The sequence below is a fragment of the Thunnus albacares genome, chromosome 9, assembly GCF_914725855.1.
Source record: "Thunnus albacares chromosome 9, fThuAlb1.1, whole genome shotgun sequence".
NCBI lineage: Eukaryota > Metazoa > Chordata > Actinopteri > Scombriformes > Scombridae > Thunnus > Thunnus albacares.
Genome location: NC_058114.1, coordinates 24,849,462 through 24,870,708, shown reverse-complemented (window position 1 = coordinate 24,870,708; position 21,247 = coordinate 24,849,462). Strand labels below are relative to the sequence as shown.

Sequence of the window (21,247 nt, the reverse complement as noted above, 5' to 3'; positions counted from 1 at the left end):
GGAAAAGACCTGTTTCAATGTTCATATAAGCACCTGACTATTGTTCTAAGACAGACTTGAAATAACATGAAGCTATCCTTTAATAAAGTACCAGTTTCTTACTTTGTAATAAGCCATCAGGTTTGTGGTTACAAATGTTAATAATTCATTACTTATGTTTTTCCACCACAATAATTCATCAAGTCTGCAGATATAACTGTTAATTTAGATTGTTGATACATGGATTTTTATATAGGGTAAGTGGTCAAACCATCTATTGGGGGGGGGGTCTTCCTGATTAATCCAAGAGCTAAAAAAACAGACTAAGCTTGTGTCAAGATATGCCAACTAGGCCTGCAACTAACAACTGTTTTTATTATTGATTGATCTGTTGATTATTTTATCGATTTGTTGTCAGAAAATTGTGAAAAACTTTGCTTTGTTTCCCAAAGGCCAAGATGATGTCCTCAGACGTTGTCTTTGGTCCCGATCAACAGCCCTCAAACCAAAGATATTCAGTTTATTATCATAGAATAGAAGCTGGAATCAGATAATTTGGACAGTTTTTCTTAAAAAAATGACTTAAAATAATAAATTGATTCTCTAGATTGTTGGGAATAAATTTTCTGTTCACTGACTTATCGATTAATCAACTAATCGTTGCAGCTCTTTACCAACCAAAACTCATAACTGGCTTATTACTGATAGGTCATTAATTCATTATTTATTAACCATTGATAAAGCCAGCTACAACTTATACACCTTATACTTATTAAGTATGTCTTATGAATAGAAAATGGTACCTTTACTGTATGTTGAACCATCTGAAGTGAATGTACATTCAAAGTGAAAAAGTACATCTCATAATTTACATGCCAGTTTTGGGTCAAAATATAGGTTCTGTATTAACAACTGAGATGTGCCTCTGCTTTTTAAATACTAGGGTGTGACCTCTGTATGTTTCTAAAGTCAGCCATCCTGTTTTGTGAGCATGTGAAATGAAGCTGTGAGTGAAATTATTCCAATACACAACCAAACCAAAGTGAGTTGGGGGTTTCCTTGTTACAGATAGCAGTAGAGTAATCTGCTCCTGAATCTACCTTCACGTCATACATGCACCACCTGCAGTTGTAGGACTTCCTGAGAGTTGTCTCACTTCCTCCTTGACATCTAAATTTCAGGATGGTTTCCATTCAGAGGCTGCAGTTGTAAAACATCCCCAAGCGCCTCACTGTCTTTAAAAATATACTGACGCTCCACGCAGTTATTTTATTAACCCTGAGCCCAGTATATTGTGTTTGTACATCTCAAAGTGAAATGTGGTGCAGCTAAAGGGGAAGTCCCTCACTGCACCACATGGGGATATGTTGGAGGGAGTAAGAGGCTTCAGGTTGTCTGGAAACTGTGATGATATAAATGTATCTGTGGGGTTGCCGTGCTGTCGCAACTCCTCCTGTTCACAGCTGTCTTTCCTCGTCATTAGAATATAGTTTCAATCAAAGATGGGATCAAACCTGCATCTACAATCTCTTGTACATCTCAAATACAAGAGATATGCAAAAACTGAACCACCTCTAAGAACATTAGAAAATCACGGGCTACTTTTAGGATAAATATGATTATGCATCTTTTTTTCTAGATAATTTTGAATAATGTGGGGGAAAATATTCCGTGTTTTATGCAGTGTTAGTCAGGCTATATAAGCAAATACCTAATGAGGATCTGCACACCCTCTGTGAAACCTCTGGCTTCACTGGTGAACTGTGACTTCATTTGTGCCTGCTTATCTGTTACATCACACCAGGGGCGGCAGTCAGTCACCCAACACGGAGCCTCCTCCTTCACTTAACACTGTGTGGACATACTGTCGCTCACCAAAGATGTTTAGGACCAGTTACGATGACGGCTAGAGCTTCAAAAAAATGCAGATGGCAAGAAAAATTAATATGATTTATGGCTGGGATGTCTTGGTGAGTAGTCTACAGTATACTGTTTTCTCTGTTTTCATGATCGCCATTATTGATAGCGCACTGCTCTCACTGAAATGAAATGAATATATGATTTAATATGAATCGATTATTGATAGAGTTAACATTAAATTAAAGATGCCGCACTGAACCGATTCCCAGAGATAAACTTTTGATCATCATGACGATCATTATTCGTTTAAAACTATCTTCAAAGTCGCTTTATTCCAAAAACATAACTGATCCAACGGTTTTTGTGTACTTGTGCTTCTGTTAAGATTCAAATACTAGTTCCTGTGGCGATATGAGAGACATATAAGAAGACAGTTACTGATGACTCATGGCGACAATGTCCCAAACATGGTCTATCCTCACTGTCGTTACTGTGCTGGCTGTGCAGCTGTGCATAGGTAAGTTTATACTTTTCATACCTCTACATATTCCTGTAGGACTGTGCATTATTTTTCTTTATATTATCTGGGAGTTCAAAGTTAGATGGAGGATGCCTCTCTGGAGATGTCTTCTTATTTGTGACCACTGTATTTCTTATAATCTGTCAATCTAACCTGATATTGTTATAGAATGTATGTTATATGTTAGTTATATGTTATGTTGTATTAACAGTTTGCATGAAATTCTTCCAAAAATGTAGTGATTGCATCTTCATATGGATAACGTTTTATTGTATAAGGCAGGCGTGCAGGTTCACATTTCCTCATCTGCTCCAAATCAAACAGATTCATGATTAGTATCTTTCTTACATTCACATACATAACTAACTGATTCGAGAAAAAGACAGTATAGTGTTGTGTTGCAGAATATATAAGTCATCATTTCTGCTTTTAGGTGAGAAATCATGCGTCATCTGGTCGAGCAATGGACCTGTGGTGCAACGAGGTTCCAGTTTCAATGTGTACTGCACCTTCAACTGCGAATGCAAGAGATCCATGTACAGTGACCACCCACCCACACCACAGAAGCACATACAATTTAATTCTACGACTATACATTTTAATGTGGTGAACATAACAAAAAACAGAACCTTCAGCTGTGAATGTAAATGTTCTCATCCTCCTATACTGGACCCCTGTGGACTGGACATCTCAGCTGGATGTGAGTACGACATAAAGGAGCAGTCTGTCCCTTTCTGAAACCTTCAGTAACAAGGTTGTTTATGCACCACTGAGGTAGATTTCAAACTTTTTTTCTCTCAATTTAAAAAGACAGTTCAGACCTTCAATGCAAGAGTGATCATTCATGACAACATGAGCCATAACCAAATTCAATTTTGTTTAATCTCATGTGAAGAGCAAGAGAAAGCAACTAATCTAAAATGTTTAGTTGCTTGAAAAGTTCTGCAGAATGTTTTACAGTGTGTGATGTTTCAGGGTGAGGATTTCATATCTTAAGATTTGACTGTAATTCTTCAGACTGCAAGAGCCATAAAAAGAGACACAGCTAGTTCTGCTTTCTCTTCTACGCTTGGCGCGCAGACTGTTCACATGTAGACGCAGTCAGAGTGCAGAGGGTGTCAAAGCTAACTGTGATAAGTTACTTGTTGTGACCATGGAGCTGTGGCTAATTTAGGAGTACCACATACCATGTGCCAGCCCCATAACGTGAAACATGCACACAATATTATCTTTACAAACAATATAAAATGACACATTCAGCATTTGCAGAAGATGAAATCTATTCATGCAAAGAATAACACATTGTGCATTTTATGGATCGCGATTACTCACCTTTACTTACAGAATATTTGGGAGTTTTTTAGAATACAAACATCCACATGAATAAGTATTACTCCCTAACTGATATTCTTAATGTGTTGGAATGAGACTTCCTGTGCAAGTTATGAATTAGTGCAATTATAGCATTAGTGAAAACTCCTCCTTTAGGTTGATTTATTTAGTATTTAGTTTTATGTTTTCTTATCAATATACAGGTTTAATTCCATTCTTCTTTGTCCTTCAGATCCACCAGATCGCGCTAAAAATCTTTCATGCATCTACAAAGTCCTAAATAATGAAAGTGGAGTTGTGGTTTGCACTTGGAACAGAGGACGGAAAACTTATCTTAGGAATACTGCAGTGCTGTGGTGAGTTTGAAAGACAAACAAAACTTCAGACGCCACCAAAACTCACCATTTACATAATATTCTCCTCAGCAAGCAACAAGGATGTCATCTGTTTAGTTTAATGTTACATTGCTTGTCAAATGAAACCTTACTTTGTGTATTTCAGGGTGAGAACTGTATCTGGAAGCCACATAGGTACACCGCAGTCCTACAATGTCTCCAGTAAGGAAACTGATTCAGCGTCAGCTAATTTCACTGTGTCCAGCTCAGTCCAGTCCATCTCTGTGTGGGTCCAAACCAGCAATCTACTGGATACTGTTGTGTCTGACACCATCAACTACACACTCAGTGACATCGGTAAGACTGTATGAATTGTCCAGCTCCAAGGACCTCAGTTTGTGAGTTGCATGTTTCATGTGTTAAGTCAGTTTTAAGTTCTTTGTAAGGCTCAAATCATGAAGTTCATGATGCTTGATCTCCCTCCATCCTCCTTCCCACTAATGTGTGATGACGTCTAGCAATGATACAGTGGGATCCTATCCTTTCAATTGACTGTCTTGCATCTTACAACACACATGACCTTTGTTTTTTAATTTATCTAATCAAGCTGTTGACTGTGTTTATCTGTGCAGCGATGCCACTTACTCCTGTTCTCTGGCTACCTGAGTGCTCTTCCAGGGAGTGCGTCATCAAAGTGGAGCAGCCTGTGGGGACGCAACACCTGGAGATCCAATACAGAACAGAGAAACAGATGTGGACAACAAATCCAGACTCAGTAAGACATCTTAACTGTTCAGATTGGTCCTGATATTTAAAGTTTGGGGACTTTCAATGTGGTCTTGCAGACTTAGTTACTTAAAACCTTTGAACACATAAAGTACTGCATGATCAGACCCAACTGATCCTCTGCTGATTCAAAGCCAAATGCAGATATGAGTAGCAGGATGTAGCACGAGTCTCAAACACAAGCTGAAATTTGACCTTTGGTCTTTTACCAGGCATTCTTACAATGTGACCACAAATGCCAAATTACTGCAGGCAAACTTATTTGTTGAGTGAGTGTTTAGATTAATAAAATATGATGAAAAACAGATGTTTTTTTTGACTTACAGGGAGTCAAAATGAGTTTGGTGCAGGTCCAGCCCGTCTCCTCTCTAGAGCCCTACAGGTTGTATCATTTCAGAGCCAGATCCAAATTCAGCACCGGCCTTTGGAGTCAGTGGAGCACAAACATTTCAAGCTGGACTCAAGAGGAAGGTGAGCAAACATGCATTTCAATCTGCTGCTCCTGAAGAGTGTTCAGAGCTCTACCTTGATGTATTTTTGTACTTCCTGAATGAAAGCACTACTGACTCTGTCTGCAGACAGATAGATCTGAATGATCTATCTGAGTGTTTACAGTATCTCTGTGGCACACTATCTGCGCAAGCTATCAGATAAATCAGTAATGTTTCCTTTCCTTTGCGTTTCTTGGGTCAGTTATCAGCTCACCACTGACTGATTGCTGCATACTACAAGCCACGGAAAAAGGCCTTATAGGGTTGTGTGTTTAGTTCAAAACCAATCTGATAAGATATAGTATGGATAGTGGCTTGCACTGTATCTGCACTGAATAAATTATCATAAGACTGAGGTGCAATATATTGCATATCAATGCAACATTGAGCCAGAGTGAGGTACCTAATGCTTCATAGGAAAGCTTTGTACAACATCATTATACCCTTGTTATACTGATGGTGTGAAGATATGCACATCTCTCTACAAATATGTAAGTTATGAATGTGCAGCAATGACAGATCATGAGTTTACCATGACATACTTTGCTAGGACAATCTGAAAATCAACTCACAGTGGTTTGAAACATGCTTGGGGAAGGAAATCTATCACTATAAATAATTAGCTTTACAATCATATCACACGTCATCATATCATATCTTCCTCAGCAGATGGAGTTTAACCAGTTCTCAGTGTTATTATAGATGTTCCAATTCTTCTGAATGCTTTAAGGACTTCTATGTTCTATGTTGTAAGTTCACTCTTGATCATGGACACACCAGTTGACAAAATCTCACCAACTCGCACAGTAGGTCCTCTTACAGTTGTAGCTGTTCTGCAGCTTTCACATGTTCAGTAAACAATTGTTTGCCCTTTTGGGAATATAATAGTATTTCTGGGTTGGTTGTAAAACATAACATAAAATCCAAAAGACAAACAATAATGATACATAAGCAACAGGAAAATAATCGTGTGGATATTGTATTTGTTTCTTGCGTTAAAAAGCTTGCAGTTAAGCAGCTGACCCTGAAGTCTCAGTTTCCCAACAGCACTTGAACTCACCAATAGGGTGAGTGTTTTCCTGACAGTCTCTGCATGTATTACTATGAGACTTTAAAGTAACTTTGACAATAAAAAGGCAACTTGATGTTAATTGTTATGGATGTTATCTCAAGCAGCCTTCAAGTATGTCTAATTTCACGTCCATACTTTATTGAGATTAAACTCATGACTAAAAGGTAAGAGATCAATCTAAAAGATTGCAGTGTGCTTTGGTAAATGGTTTGCATTAATGTAAATATCCCAACTATGCAATCACAAAACCCCCAGTGTGTTTTTTTTAACCTCATTTATGTTTACCTCCTTTACATTTCATCACTCAGCTCATCATTGTACAGGCCGATCAATGCAGCATTGCACACATCTCAGAACTGCTTGGGTGGGGCAACTTTTCTGTCCCTCCGGTGTTATCACGTCTTACATACACTACCGGCACCCACGCTGCATCAGTGTTACCCTCCTTGCCTCTTTATGCAACAGATACTCATCATGCACAGAAGCTGGGGGGAAACTTTCTTTCATTTATTTCAATGAATAACATTATTGTGCACTGTAAACAATTGTCATGTAGGTTACCAGCAGAGTTGCCAGTACATTACCGTTTTTTCTACTGTTTGCTTACTGTAAACTTAGATTACAGTTTACAACTGTTATAATACTATGTACTAAAACACGGTATAGTGCTGTATTTTATTGAATTTACAGTATACTAGTGGCAGCAGGGTACGTGTCTTTACTGGATTTTGCTCATTTAAAGGAAAGATTATATATATTTTGAATCAGATGTGGATTTATACATCATTTCAGAGAGTTTGAGGTTTCTTGGAATTGCTACTCATTGCTGTCAGACTGGAGCGTTACAGAGTGGATGTTTGTCAAATGACATTACATCAAAGTCTAGTACAAGTCATTATGAATAGAAGAAGAAATGTCAGTATAAACACTTTCATTTACTCCTTCATAAAAAAAATTATAATCTGTAAAGTAAAAAACTGTAAACATCAACCATTTCGCACACTGTTTCACTGTTCTCCAGTCCAGTGATAGATTTCTGTTGTTTTCCAGCTCCTGCCAAAGAGTTGGATGTGTGGTTCGCTAAATCTGACTCTGACTCTAAATCCCTGACAGTTTATTGGAAGGTAAGTTTTAAATGTTCTCAAAAAGTCTTTTTTTCTCAGTATAAATTCTGAATGATGGTCAAGAGTAACTCACATAATGTTGCTGCACTGTTTCATCAGCTTTAGCTTCGTGTTCTCCATGGGTTCCCTCTCCCCTTTCTCGCTCTGTGTCTGTGTGGGCGTGCGGTGTCGTAGCCATAGTAACACTTTCTAATCTTCCTGCCTCTATTCTTCTGTGCTGCACAAACTAAAGGTCAAAACTTGACCACCTCTGAGGTGTAACACGCTTTTACACACACAGACAGACACACAATCACATACACAATCACACATCCACACCCTGGACCACATAAACACACACACCTTCAGTCATTTAACATCACATTTCAACAGTAAGAGATAAGTGAAACCTGACGGCAGACACCACAGTTTCAGTTTACAAGAAAAGGGGAGCTGAACAGAAATGATGTGTCTTACACACGCTGTTCTGGCAGTGTGTTGATTTTGAGTATCCATTAAGGACAGAAAAATCCAAGGCTCATGTAAAAACTCCACGCCACTCAAATCTGTTATTTCTTTTCCCTTTTCTCTGCATCCTTCAGTGACAAACTAAAGAAGTTATACAGTGTGAACTCAATGATTTACTTTTAAACATTTCTCTGATTGCAGGACATCGACATTTCCATCGCTAGAGGGAAGATCATAGACTACATAGTCAGAGTTACCAATTCAGGATTGAACTACAACATTAGTGCACAAGCCAGAAATTATTCAGTCCCATTCTATGACAATTGTGAAGTGACAGTGTACGCGCGCAACTCTAAAGGACTGTCGCCTCCTGCAAGAATTACAACCTGCTTCACAAAAGGTAAAAAAAAACAAAAAAAAACGTATCTTTGAATTTGTATATGATTCTGTCTTGTAAAAGATAAGCAGTTCATACTGTACATACTCCTCTTTTTTTTAGCCGAGCCCCCTCAGGATGTGCGAGTAACGAAACACAACCCTAATGTCACCATCTCCTGGAGCAAGCCTGAAACTACACCGCTGCCTGCTGCGTACGTGGTGGAGTGGTACCCAGACGGCCACAAGCTGGAAGAGCTCAGATGGGTCAGACTGGGCGGGAATGACAACCATGCTGTCATTACAGGTAGGACATGTGGAGTTACAGTAAATACATGTGAAATAAGACCAAAAAAAAAAAGAAAAAAGAAAATCCAGTGATGAACAGCTGTTCACTTTGGATTAGTCATGTTGGTGACTTTCTGATATCCCTTTTTTTAAGTTATTTGTTGACAACCACATCTCTCTCTTCCCCTTTCCATAATCTTCGACCTCTCAAAATGAATAATTGTTGTATATCACTGTGTGTCATTATGCAGGTGTTCAACCATTTAAGTGCTACGAGGGAGCTGTGTATGTTTTGTATGATGACAACTCAATGACTAGGACCAGCTTTACAGGTGTCTACACTATGGAGTCAAGTAAGATCTAATCATTTGATTTATAATTTTATCATTGATTTACAAAACATATTAAAGCAACAGGGTTAGTAACAGGAGTATTTAATTGTTTACTTTTTCGCTGTTTTGCTTGTGGTTTGCAGTCCCAACAGCTGGTCCATCAGTAGAGGAGAAGGTTGAGGGAGACGCAGTAAAAGTGAACTGGACGGAGCTTCCCAGGGGTCAGCGCCGGGGTTGTATCACCAAGTATACCATCTATTTAGAAAACAGCAGCGGACACCAGCAGTCTTGTAAGAACAGTTATGATTATGTATGAATGAATGATTTTTTATGGGAATGGTCCATCCCACATGACACACAATAATACAACATATAAATTTTCAGCGACTGACGTTCATGTTGCAAAGAAAACGTAATCACTGCTGCAAACCACATACTGTATTTAGTTTGTGAAAAACACAAAAGAAAAAACAGTATGTAAAAGCTACCTATACGAAACATTTTGTCCAAATATTCAAACAGCTCAATTTCTTTAAGTTTTCATAATTTCATCCTCTTCCATAAGAAAGTAATCGTAATCTGAATAATAATACAAAGCGCAATACAAAACAAAATGAATTACATTTTCTGCTTCATTTAACCAACATAACTGAACTGTTCTGCAACACAAGCATAATGTCCTGTTTCCAGATGTAAGATACCACATCTCAGTTGGGCACACAGGGATCTTTTCCTTTTAGGCAGATTAAATTTCACATACTTTTCAGTACTAAACTTTTTTTTATTATATCATATGTTCCAAGTTTTGGCTTATTCCAAATCTCGTTTCTTTCTCTCGTTTTTTTAAACAGATGAAAAACAAAATCTTTAATCGAACCAATATTAACTTTTTCCTTCAAAATGCTTCCTGGTACCCTACTTTTTAAAATAAAGCGTGCATGAACTCCAAGTGTCTGCTGTATGCCCCACATGAGGATTTTCTTGCAGTCTGCTATCATTCATACCCACTAGGCTTGTGTACATGAGTAACTGTAGCTGAATGTGACTCCTCTGCTGTGTTTATATAAATTTCTATTCCAGACTCTGTACAAGCGTCAGAAAGGACACATACCTTCAAAGGCCTGTCTCCAGCTGTCTACAGCCTGTGTATGACTGCTTCGACTGCTCAAGGAGAGAGCCCTAAGGGTCAAAAAATCAAGTTCGTCATCCAGCGTAAGCAGCTTTATTTGTTCATGTTTATTTGGATGAAACTAGCTCTGCTGGTTACTTTTGTTTCACATGAACTCTCAGCTATGATAGAATTGATTGAGTGTATAATAGCAAGGACATACATTTACTTCAGGAGAATAGACTGCATAGTTGTAATGTCTTATTTATCACCTAAAATACAAAACACTTTTAATAAGAACGGTTCCAATTTTATTGGAAAGGATGCATATTTTAATTGGCCTGAACATTTGTCTTTAAAACTTGCTACCTCCTTTTCTTCAACAAAAACATGCATGTGAAAGTTCATTCTTCACCTTGGATATAGTAGGTTGACTAAAAAAAAGTTTTAACTCAAGGTCCACTTACTAGCTTTTTCTAGAGTTTCAACCACATGCTTTTCCTCAGCAGATTGAGTTTGCTCATCACAAATGCCAACTTTTTTTCGTCAAACACATAACAAAAGATTTCACCACAACAGCTGCTGCTACTGTCTGATGATGATATTATTACTGCATATGTCTCACATCTTCTCCCTGTTTTATTGTTGCTGCTGCAGAACACACCCAACTGCTCCTCATACTGGTGTGTGCAGTCCTCTTCCTCATCGTGGTGGTTCTGCTGTGTCTGTGCCAGAGTTCGGCAGTAAAGCAGAGGTACAGTATGTGAACAAAAATGTGGATTCGTGAGTGAAGGCAACTAACAAGCTCACACGTTTCATTATTTTGTTCACCTTCAGTTCTGCAGAAAACACACAACATAGTCAGTGAAATGATGCAGCAATAAAAATAAATTTTCCAAAAGGTTTGCATGCCATGTTATTTAGCAGTTCTCCCCATTTCCCCTCAGGTTCTGGGTGTTTTTCCAGTGCCTCATGCTTGATGTTGTGCCAGATCCTGCAAACAGCAAATGGGCAAAAGAGTGTACCCAAGAGAAGGTATTTAAAAAAAAGTAGATAAATACTAAGGACTGTATATTGCAGCTCATTGTTCCTCGTTTTGAGCGTGTTTATCCTTCCCAAACAGGGCAGGATGAACCTCCCGCCCCAGCTAAGGAACTCGAGTGTCACCGAGGAGGACGAGCCCATCCTCGTGGATGTCGAGGAGCTGCCACAGCAGAGCAGTGACATCTCCGCACCTACGAATGTCTCCTCGCAGCTCCTTCCTCAGACCAGCCAGAGCTCCGAGACCGAGCCGGCCACACTGCTGTACCCTCTGACCACCTACATCAAGAGTTTCTCCCATGACTCGGACAGCTCCAACCACACACAGACCTCTCTGGACACAAACACAACGGTCGGCTACATCTCGTCACATGGAAATATGGAAGAGGACAATCAGGAGGAAGTGGAGGAGGCGGCAGAGGAAGAGTTTGCTGAAGTGCTTGGTTTCTTCCCCAGTCACAATGTTTTCATGGAGCCGCTGGTGTTAGGAGGGAAGTTGACTCTTGATGCGGTCAAAATCGACTGCGGCAACTTCTTTCAGAACAGTTAGTGTTAACCTGAAACCAGAACTCTTTGGTGAGATGAGGTTTGAGGAAAAACTTTTTTTTAGAGGAAGAACACTTCAGAACAAAAGAACAGTGGACAACTGCATGACTGGAGGTGGGAACTGGATGTGCAAACATTCCTGAGTAACTAGCTTATGCACTGAGATATTTTCTCCTATTTTTTTCTGCTGGGCTTTAAGTTTTTAGATCAAGCACCTCGCTGGGATGTGCATCAACTACTTCCTTGCACATTGAGGTCAGGACTGTAACAAAAACAGCTCTCTTGCTGTGGTCTTGCAAAGTGTTATGACTGAAAATGTAGTTTTTAAATTTTTATTCCATGCATTACCATTGTTTTCTTTCAGGAACAACACTGGACACACTAATACCACAACCAGAACACAGTACAAGCTGCAAGACAGAGTATATCAGATATTATCATTTCTGATCATTGCCTGAACTGAGGTATTTGGATGTGGCCTCATCCTGATGCTGACAGCACTGATAAGCCTTTTTCACAGCAGACATCTAAGGGAAAAGCACAGGTGCTACTAATAACATTAACAATGGCTCTGTTACATTCAAGTGTCCCAGTAAGACATGACAGTGTGACATTGATCCAGTGTGTACAACACCGGGACGCTGAAAATGAAGCAGCTAAATGGAATTCAGCCGTCATTGATTTGATCATTTACACCTGTGCTTTACCTACTGCAAGGTGTCAAACTGTCTTTAGGGAAAAAGGCCTGTCTCAAATGCAAACTGTTGTAGCATTGCATTGTTTTCCATCATGTATATATCCTTTAAATATATCTACTACCTCAATCTCTACCAAAAAAAAAGTTTTAATTTTGTCTTAGATGAGTGCGTAAAAGTGCTGCATGGTGACAGATTATCTGACAATATTTTTCTGAAGATTATAATCACTCACTTTTTAACAATCAGTAAATTTTTGGAAACAATTTTGATGTAAAAAAAAAAAAAAAAAAAGGATCTTTAAAATTGATTTTTTTTTTTTTTTTGCATTTTCATCAGCAGGCTGAAAACTTGAGTATCATTTATCGTGTTTGACTATTTTGAGCAGCAGCCTCTCCACAGAATGGCAGATTATCAGTATCCTTCTTGGGGAATTAATTTAGCTCATACAAAAACTTCTGATTTCTTTATTTAATTATGCAACCTTAATGGGAGAGTCTATTATTTGTCAGCTTTGATGTGCAAATAAACAAGTGATTTTAATCTTTACACATGGAAGCACCAACATCTGCATCCGTTCAGATGTGTTTATGTCTTGTCTTTCCTTTCAAATGACTACTGGTCTGAAACAGAGTAAACTGATTGGGTTTATCAGTGTTGGCATGAAGTGAGGCTCAGGGAAGTCTGACCTCACAGCTGAGCTGTAGAATATTTTGTAAACCTAGTTTAACAACTTTAGGCCAGAGATGATCACTTGATAAACTTGCTTGACAAGTTTTTCCAGTAAAGACTTCTGTACGAACGCTCAACTTAAACAGCCATAACATGAGATTGTGTGGTTATAAGCAAAAACCAAGTACTGTATATTTGTAAATTCATTTTGCCTGTGTGCAGGCAGCATAAAAAGAGTGACAATGCAAAAGATTTATCGACCATCTTTATTTACCGACAGAGGTCTCTAATAGCAGGGCTAGAATTCACACATTTGTAGAGCACGTCAGTTGTTCCACACAATGAACGACTGTATTTCTTTCAGAGCGATTATGCAGTGGTGCCACTGTGGAAGCTACAGGGCAAGTCAACAGTGGAGGAAAATATCAGCACAGAACAGACTGCAGAAACAAACTGAAGCTGGGCTAAGTTAACATCTGTGTAAGGATGCTGGAGTGGAGTGTGTAAACAGTCGGAGAAGGTCTGAGGGCGTTCCAGGGGAATACTGCCACAATCTCAACCGAGTAAAGACACTTCCTCTCCGTATCACTCTTTAAAGTAAAAACAAAGGCATTAATTGACTTGCACATGGCTAATAATCAAAGATGAAATGGGCAGGGAGGAAGAGAATACTGTGAATAGCACCCTAAATACAAGAAAATCAGTACACATGGAATAACTTCCAGCTTCAAATTAATCTGCTTGACAAAAGTCTCAGGATCAATGCTAATTTAGGAGCGTTATCACCTTGTGTTCCTCCAAAAATGACCTAATGTTCCTCCTTTAGAACATTTCAGTACAAAAGAACCTTAATACAAATTTAGGCGCCATTTCATCAATGCATTCAAATGTAGGCAGCATCACTCAATCAAAGATCAAGCTGTGCCCTATTTGCACCATGTGAAATACAGTCTCTGAAAGAATTTATGAAAATAGTTCAGATTTACAGGCCGAAGATCATAGAAGAATAGACCTCCTGTATAAAATATAAAACAATACCCCAGTGCTAAAGAAAAAAATCCATAAATCTCAATGAGTGAAGCTGTAACTTCATCAGAAATACCTGGTGTGGCAGAGCTTATGAGCTTGGGTTGGAGCTCCACAGTGCCTATTTTTAAGCGAGCAAGCAATAGCACACACCAAGCTAAAGATACTCCTTATGCTTACATTTCGAAATGCATATTTTCAAGCAGCAATTACAAAAATTTATCAATGGACAATGCATAACCTCTGAAAAAAATACTGTATGAAAACATCCCTGCTACTTTGTTTCCAAGTACAAAACCTCTACCAATAAGTTGCTCCAGAGTAGCAAGAAGTCCTTTTCTTTTTTTGTTTTTTTTTTGTTAATTTCTGTTTTTTTCCGTCTTCATTTTGTTTTTATTCGGTAAAACTCAGTCCTCACATTGAGTGCCATAGTTAATGACAGTCTTCTCCATCATTTCACTTTGCTGAAGGATCCAGGAACATGCAAGCCTCGTAGTGGAGGTGCTCAGGAGGCTCCTGTAGGCCTGAGGGACAGCAGCCGGGGCTTAAGCCAGGGCTGGGAAGGCCTCTGGGTCGTCCACGTTGGGCACAGACGCGGATGACTGGGAAGAAAAGTAAACATTAAGTTAGAAAATTTTAACATTTTTAAGATGTGTCATGGCTCATAGCCTCAAAAGGACTTTAAGAAATTAATACTGAGAATCTAGCATTACGCATTTATGTATGGGCAGCGTTAAATTGACAAAAAGAAACAACATACGGAACCAGTCCAAGTTTGGACACACTTTCTCACTAAAGTGAACGGGAAGGTGTGTCCAGATAACAACATTAAAGAATAGTTTAACTTCCTACAAGATTAGCTACCTTGTCAGTCCTTCCTCCACGGACCGGCCTAGGGGCATCGCTACGGCCATCACCACGGCCTTCGCCGCCACCGCCGGCGCCACCGCGGCCACGACCGCCCCGGCCACCACGTGGTCCACCGCGTCCGCGGCCTGGACGACCAAGGTCTCCAAAGTTGATCTCCAGCTGGGACGTAATGTCATTGGCTGGCTTCCGGAAGTGGTGCTCATCCTCCAGCTGAATCAGGAAAAGAGGAGGAATTATTGTTTTGGCATATTTCACTAACATGTATGATTTGAGTTCAGATATTTTTTGGGGTATGTGCAACAACAGTTGAGATTTTACCTTGGACTCATCACCCTCAGGCTCAATCAGATCGCCCTTTTTATCCTGGGTTTGGAGAAAAACAGACAATCATTAAGAAAACATCCTATCCCTGCATTTCAAGCTTGTGTCAATACATGGCGAGACAAAAGTATTACTACACGGAAGTTTACTAAGTATATCATATCAGTCAGCCTGATGCTATGTAGCCACTACTTTCGTCTGCTGTCCTGTGGTTGAACTGCAGAGTTGGACGTGCAGCCATCAAGGACCTTTTGCTTTCATTTGCAGCTATTTTCAGACAGTGATGTATGTGGTAACCTGATGTTATTCACAGGAAACTGATGCAACCCTTGTAAAAGGTTGTTGATCTACATGGACAAGAGAGCCTGAAAACATGATACAATACTACATCAGTACAAAGTGACTGATGATGCTCAAACTGCCTTCAGGGGATCAAGTAATAACTTTCTACCCATTCCAATTTTCTTAAATTTTATCACCACTAAAACTAAATGGTCCATAGGAACTTGTTCAGAAAAGGCAGAGCTGTGGTTCTGACTTACATCTGCCTTAGACTTGTGCAGCACAAATCCTTTGTTCCAATCAGCTCCCTCGTTGGCTTTACGGATGTTGAACTCCACCTTGGCCCGTTCCTTGTCCTGCATGGCCTTCCATTCATCCAGAGTCATCTCCTTGGGGCCTTCATCCTTCACTTCCTCTACCTCATTCTCCCTTCAGTAAAAACAGACACACGACGAGTCTTAGTAACATCCTTCAGTTTATTTACATTTTAAATATAAATCCGGGTGGATTTGCAAAGTTCTTGGTCTTAAATCTCTTCAGTTTATTCTTATTAGTCAAGACTTATGAAGACAATACAAGAGCTTACTTGTTCTCAGAGTCAGCGGGTGGATGCTCCTCTCCCTCAGGGTTCTCCTCAGTGACGTTTGATTGGTCAAGCTCGCTATGAAGAGAAAATAACAATTAGTAAAAGACAATTATTGCCAACAATGTCAACATTCAGCAAGACAAAGCTGAGGCATTGAGAACCGGAAAATCGTATAAATACAAATTGTGCTCATCGATTCCTGGATGTTAATTTTGGCCGATGCTGTGGTCTGCACTGCTGGTGTTTACACATGTGTGTAATGTTCACAATATGACGGACCAGAGCTTGGACTTCAATTATAGAAGAAAGCAGTGACATCACTGCGCAAATATATGTTCATAGTCACGATGACGGAGAATCTGCGACAAGTACAAAAAAAAGCCATCTTGTGCAAGGCAAGATACCGACTTTATCTCTCATTATTTTACTTTTTAACCTGTTGAATGACGCTTTTGAACGACTTTAGTTGTAAAATCTAGAGTTACTTTTCAAATGAGACCAGGGTTTTGAAAAGTAACCTTGTTATTTTGGGTATGTTATTTTCACACTTGTGCTCAAGAATAGTGGTGCCTGGAAGAGGTTGACTCATAACAGGCAAAACTTATTGATTTATGAGAAACTGTTAAAGGCACATTCTGAAAATGACTAATTTTTTATACTATTAATTGCAAGTTTATTACAGACACCTAGCCACAACTGTAATACATTCTGGCTTCATGAAGGTTACAATACTCAGTTTGTGTAGAAGCTCTTTTAGAGACGTGTTGTTTCAACTTCATTGTCATTTCTAGGCTGTAGTTTGCGCTTATGTGCCATTGCAAAAGTTTTGAATTACACAGGTGTTTCTAATATTTTGTCGACCTCATTTATAAAAATGCCAATATTAGAAACTCTGTGTAATGCAAAACAATTCAACACTTCCACAAATTACTGCCTTAAAAATCACTTTAAAGTTAAATCAACACATCTCTAATGCAACTTCAAAGCTAACTGAGCATTGTAACCTTTATGAAGGTAGAATTTATTACTTAGCTGCACTCTGAGCTTCAGCTAGTTGTTCCTAATAAACAGGAACATATTTTGACTTTTCTTACTAAAATAATTTACCACCAGGATATGATGATTTGGAATTGATGAGCAAAATCAGAAAATCTCTTTTTTTGCCCTTGTAGAAGAGGAGCGTTAACATGCAACTTCAGTCCACAAAAGGATTTGAACCATGGCAGGACATTGCAGTTATGTGGCCTTTGCAACGTATAAAACACAACCAAGTGTTCTCTAAAAATACAAAATACTTTGATACAAGGAAACACCTTTCATATTTCACAAGTGTATTTTTAGTTCTCAATAATAAAGGTGTTCTGTAACTCTCCCTCCAAGCAAAGTTTGTCATGCTGCACACAAATCAACTTACTTGAGTTCATCCTTGACGGTGCCCCAATTGTGAGATCCACTTCCACCACGCTTCTCCTCGCCTTTCAGACTACTGAAACAACATTTGCTTTAGCCAGGATCTCAACACATGCAATAAATGAACACACACAGGTCTTAATCAGACCTGATGTTTATGATATTATTTTCAAAAAGGCTACATGAAAACTGAAAAGTACTTACGATCGGTCGCTGCCACTGTGTCTGTCAAATTCACGTTTTCCTCTGGAATCAAAGCCATCGCTGCGACCCATGCCGCGTCCTCTGCCTCCACGGCCGCCCCTGCCACCGCCGCGTCCTCTCATCGGCCTATCACCAACAGGCCTGAGGAGGGGGACAAAGAACGCCGTCAATTCACAAGTCTAAGGAAGCGCCACCTACAGGCTGTATTTAATTGATCACTTAAATTGAGTTTTAATTAAACGATAAACAGCAGAACTAGCAAAGAATGACAAATAGTTAAAGATCAAGTTCATTCATGTGTTTAACTAGCACTAATGATCCATATTAAACAGATTCTTTAAATTATAACTCTGCAGTGAGAAGAAATTAGCTAAGGTTGACTAAAGTTTATTGTTCTCAATTGCACTTTGATATTTTACAATCTTATTTTGTTGTATGAAATTTTCACAAGTAAACTGGTGGGACAAGGAGATGCCTACAGTTGTCTGGGCAATATACGAAGCCTTATCATCACCAGCAAAGCCTTTAACCGTTACTGTTCCGAACCCCGCCCCTGTAGCCTAGATGTAAAGCTGAAAAAAAACTAACAGTGGTGATTCATGCTCCTCTTTTCCTTCATGTAGGTGCTGCTCAATTAAAATGTCTGCTAATTGGAAACTGAACTCACTTCTCCACTGAGAATTCGCCTCCTTCGGGCTTCTCACCACCTTCACCAGCAGGCCTCTCGAAGCGGCGAGGGGGCCGCCTGTCCACAGGCCGTCTGTCTGTGGGGGGGCGCCCCTCTCCCTGGCCGCCCTGGGGTCTGAAGCCATCGCCCTCCGGCTTGCGGCCCATTCTCCTCATGCCGGCACCTAGGGTTGACCACAACAGGAGGATTAGAGGACCAATAGCATTGATAGATCAGGACCCACTGCTGAGCCCCAGACAAGAGAAAGAAGAGGAGGTGATTGTTCTTTTTAAATGGAGCAAATACCCTAATTAACATGCAGAATTTAAAAAACTATGGCAGCTGGTTAGTTTATCAGATACATCTGTCTGCAATATAATATAACGGTTAAAATATAAAATTAATTAAAACTATTAAATGCACAGGAAATAGCATTTATAAGTTGGTGAATGTAACTTAGTAAAGAGGTGGGAAATAATCCACCCAGACGAGTTTGGAGTACGATCACTTTTTTATTTCCTGCTCAGACTGAGAGGTGAGGATCAGTTAAACCACTCGGTCACTCTGGGGTTGGAATTAACAGTCTTTAACCCTCCATAGCACATGGTTTGACAGCCAGTGGCCCTGTGTGACACAAGTCCCACCCATTGCTTAAATCACCAGCTACCAAAATAGATACCCTCCACCACCACACTACAGCAGCTGGGCGGCACCACAGTGACGCACCTGTCTCATCTTCTCTCAAGCAAATAGATATGAGCCCACTTTGGCAGGCGGACATGCTGATAATGGCCAGCTAACGGCCTGTGAGTGGGAATCCCTCTTTAAGAGTTAACTCCTGACACTGCTTCACTTCTGCATGTAGTAAACTTAAAGTGATCAAAACACATTGTGAGAACAAAATACACATTTTGAGCCATTTTTTTTAATAACTTTTTTTTTTTTTTAACAGACTAGATAATATCTGGTAAAAACAGATATGGGAGCGTAAAAGCTCTGAGGCAGGTTGACTGCATGCACTGAGCCTGTAGTGTGCACCAATAGGAAGTGGCAGTTGGAGGCTGTGCTTTTACACGCCCCACACTACAACCACGAGGTTCATCACCATGAGAGCAAAGCTCCTCACGTCTGATGACAAAAACCCCCCCACCAGCATGCACACCACGATTCAGTTCACACACACTTAGGCAACATTATATCTGCTTATAATATGCCAGATTTCACAAGACCACTTTGATGTTATTTTATATTATATAACACGTTTTTAAAAGTCTAGAGTGATAGCTTGCTTAGCGCTAATTCTGTCAAACTCCTGTAAAAAGAAAAAAAGAAAGTGACCTTTACTGGATGTCACGACTGGACTGAACTAACATTAAACATCTGATGGCAGCTTTCTCTCTGTAGGCGAGTTCAGCCTGTTCAACCAGGCCGAGAGGAGGGGGAGACAAGCCAAAACAAGTTGACCTGCAAACTGTTTATCAGTGAATAGCTGGAGCTGCTCGCCTCTCACAGCAATACATGTTTGTTTAAATGTCATTGTTTCGGCGGCTGACAGCCCGGAGGGACACAAAGCAGCCATGCGGACCTCATGTCAGGCGGCTTATGAAGCTGGTGAGCTACTAAAGCAAGCCACTTAGCCTGTTAGCTTTAATCTCCTGGCTGCAGTTTTAACTCACAAAACGCAGAAAATATATTTACCATCTTTCTTGAGTGGGACGGGGGCCTGGGTCTCCTCCCTCTTGTCGGCCAGCGGGGTCTTTCTGTCTTTCTGGGACTCCTTTCTGGGCTGTTTGGCAGCCTGGGCTGCAGTCTTGGCGGCACCAGGAGCGAGAGCCTCCTTCTTCTTCTTCTCTTCGGCTTGCTTTAGCTGCTCAAATGGATCCGACTCATCGTCAAATAACTGGTCGAATCGATTGGTTATGGCGCAGCCAAAACCTTCTTGCATTTGTCCGGGCATGATGGCGCCCCTTCAGCAGGATTTTCCTCCGATTCTACGAGGCTTGGTGCGAACACTTCGCTAGATGAAGCCACAAGATGGCTGGGAAAAGGACCTTCTTCTCTTCCGGCGCGATAGACATCCGGGACCTCGAAGTTGGCGCGGGTGGGGCGTGTAGTTCGTTGAGCACGAGGAGCAATGGATTTAGATACAGGGCAGACCGATTAAGAACTACAACACCCACAATGCCAATCTCGCTAATGTTGCTAGCCTCTCTAACGCAAAGCATGGGCGCTCGCATACACACTCTTGTTTTGACTCCTCAGAGAAACCTCCTCAGACCTTCAAACTCCTGTCCGCCACACTGGATCCGTTTGCAAACTACAGATCAACACCTGCTCTGTAGCTTTGGTTATATTAATACCGCCATAAAACACTTGCAAACATCTAAAGAAGACAGCAGGTGCACCAGTTAGTGAAGCTTGTGGGGTACAATGGAGTTAAAAGGCACGATGTGGAACTTTGTTTAAAAAAAATTTAGCGAAGGAGGAAAAGTTGTTGCATTTTATTTGTTGCACTTTATTGCTTCAAATATTGTATTTGTAATTTTTCGATAAGGATCTTCAAAGCAAGCAAGAAAGAAAAAAGATAATTTACTAATTTATATTTCATTTCTCATTTGTCTTTTATTTAACCAGGTACAAAGAGTCTCACTGAGATTAAAATCTCCTCTTTCAAGAGTGACCTGGCCAAGAGGGCAGCATAAACACTGTTACAACAATAAATACAAACAACATAAACAAATACACTTGCCACACACTACAGACACGTAAACACATTCAGATTAATATGCCATGCAAGATTATGGACAAAATCCTTATCAATAATGACACATTTTAAGTGAAGCGCCCTCAAAAAATGCCATTCTTGACAGACAGATTG

The 21,247-nt window shown here is 39.9% G+C and overlaps 2 protein-coding genes across 3 annotated transcripts; one reads left to right on the top strand and one right to left on the bottom strand.

Moving 5' to 3' along the window:
• The first annotated feature begins 1,554 nt into the window (after positions 1-1,554).
• Positions 1,555-14,264, top strand: il12rb2 (interleukin 12 receptor, beta 2a). Its single transcript, XM_044361058.1, has 16 exons — positions 1,555-1,949; positions 2,225-2,356; positions 2,793-3,059; positions 3,924-4,047; positions 4,193-4,383; positions 4,659-4,801; positions 5,139-5,283; positions 7,426-7,499; positions 8,148-8,346; positions 8,446-8,628; positions 8,861-8,962; positions 9,085-9,231; positions 10,022-10,153; positions 10,707-10,803; positions 10,997-11,084; positions 11,173-14,264. Exons 2-16 carry the CDS (start codon positions 2,287-2,289, stop codon positions 11,638-11,640), a joined length of 2,430 nt encoding a protein of 809 aa, XP_044216993.1. The 5' UTR covers positions 1,555-1,949; positions 2,225-2,286; the 3' UTR covers positions 11,641-14,264.
• On the bottom strand, positions 13,251-20,441 carry serbp1a (SERPINE1 mRNA binding protein 1a). 2 transcript variants are annotated; one of them, XM_044361061.1, is made up of 9 exons: positions 20,068-20,441; positions 18,370-18,553; positions 17,703-17,843; positions 17,503-17,571; positions 16,089-16,163; positions 15,763-15,931; positions 15,218-15,262; positions 14,894-15,109; positions 13,251-14,631 (listed from the first exon to the last, which is right to left on the bottom strand). In XM_044361061.1, the coding sequence occupies exons 1-9, from the start codon at positions 20,324-20,326 to the stop codon at positions 14,575-14,577; spliced, it is 1,215 nt and encodes a 404-aa protein (XP_044216996.1). In that variant the 5' UTR covers positions 20,327-20,441; the 3' UTR covers positions 13,251-14,574. The 2 variants fall into 2 exon arrangements, with proteins under 2 accessions (XP_044216996.1, XP_044216995.1); XM_044361060.1 differs by having other exon boundaries at positions 17,503-17,574; positions 20,068-20,440.
• Between the last annotated feature and the right edge of the window lie 806 nt (positions 20,442-21,247).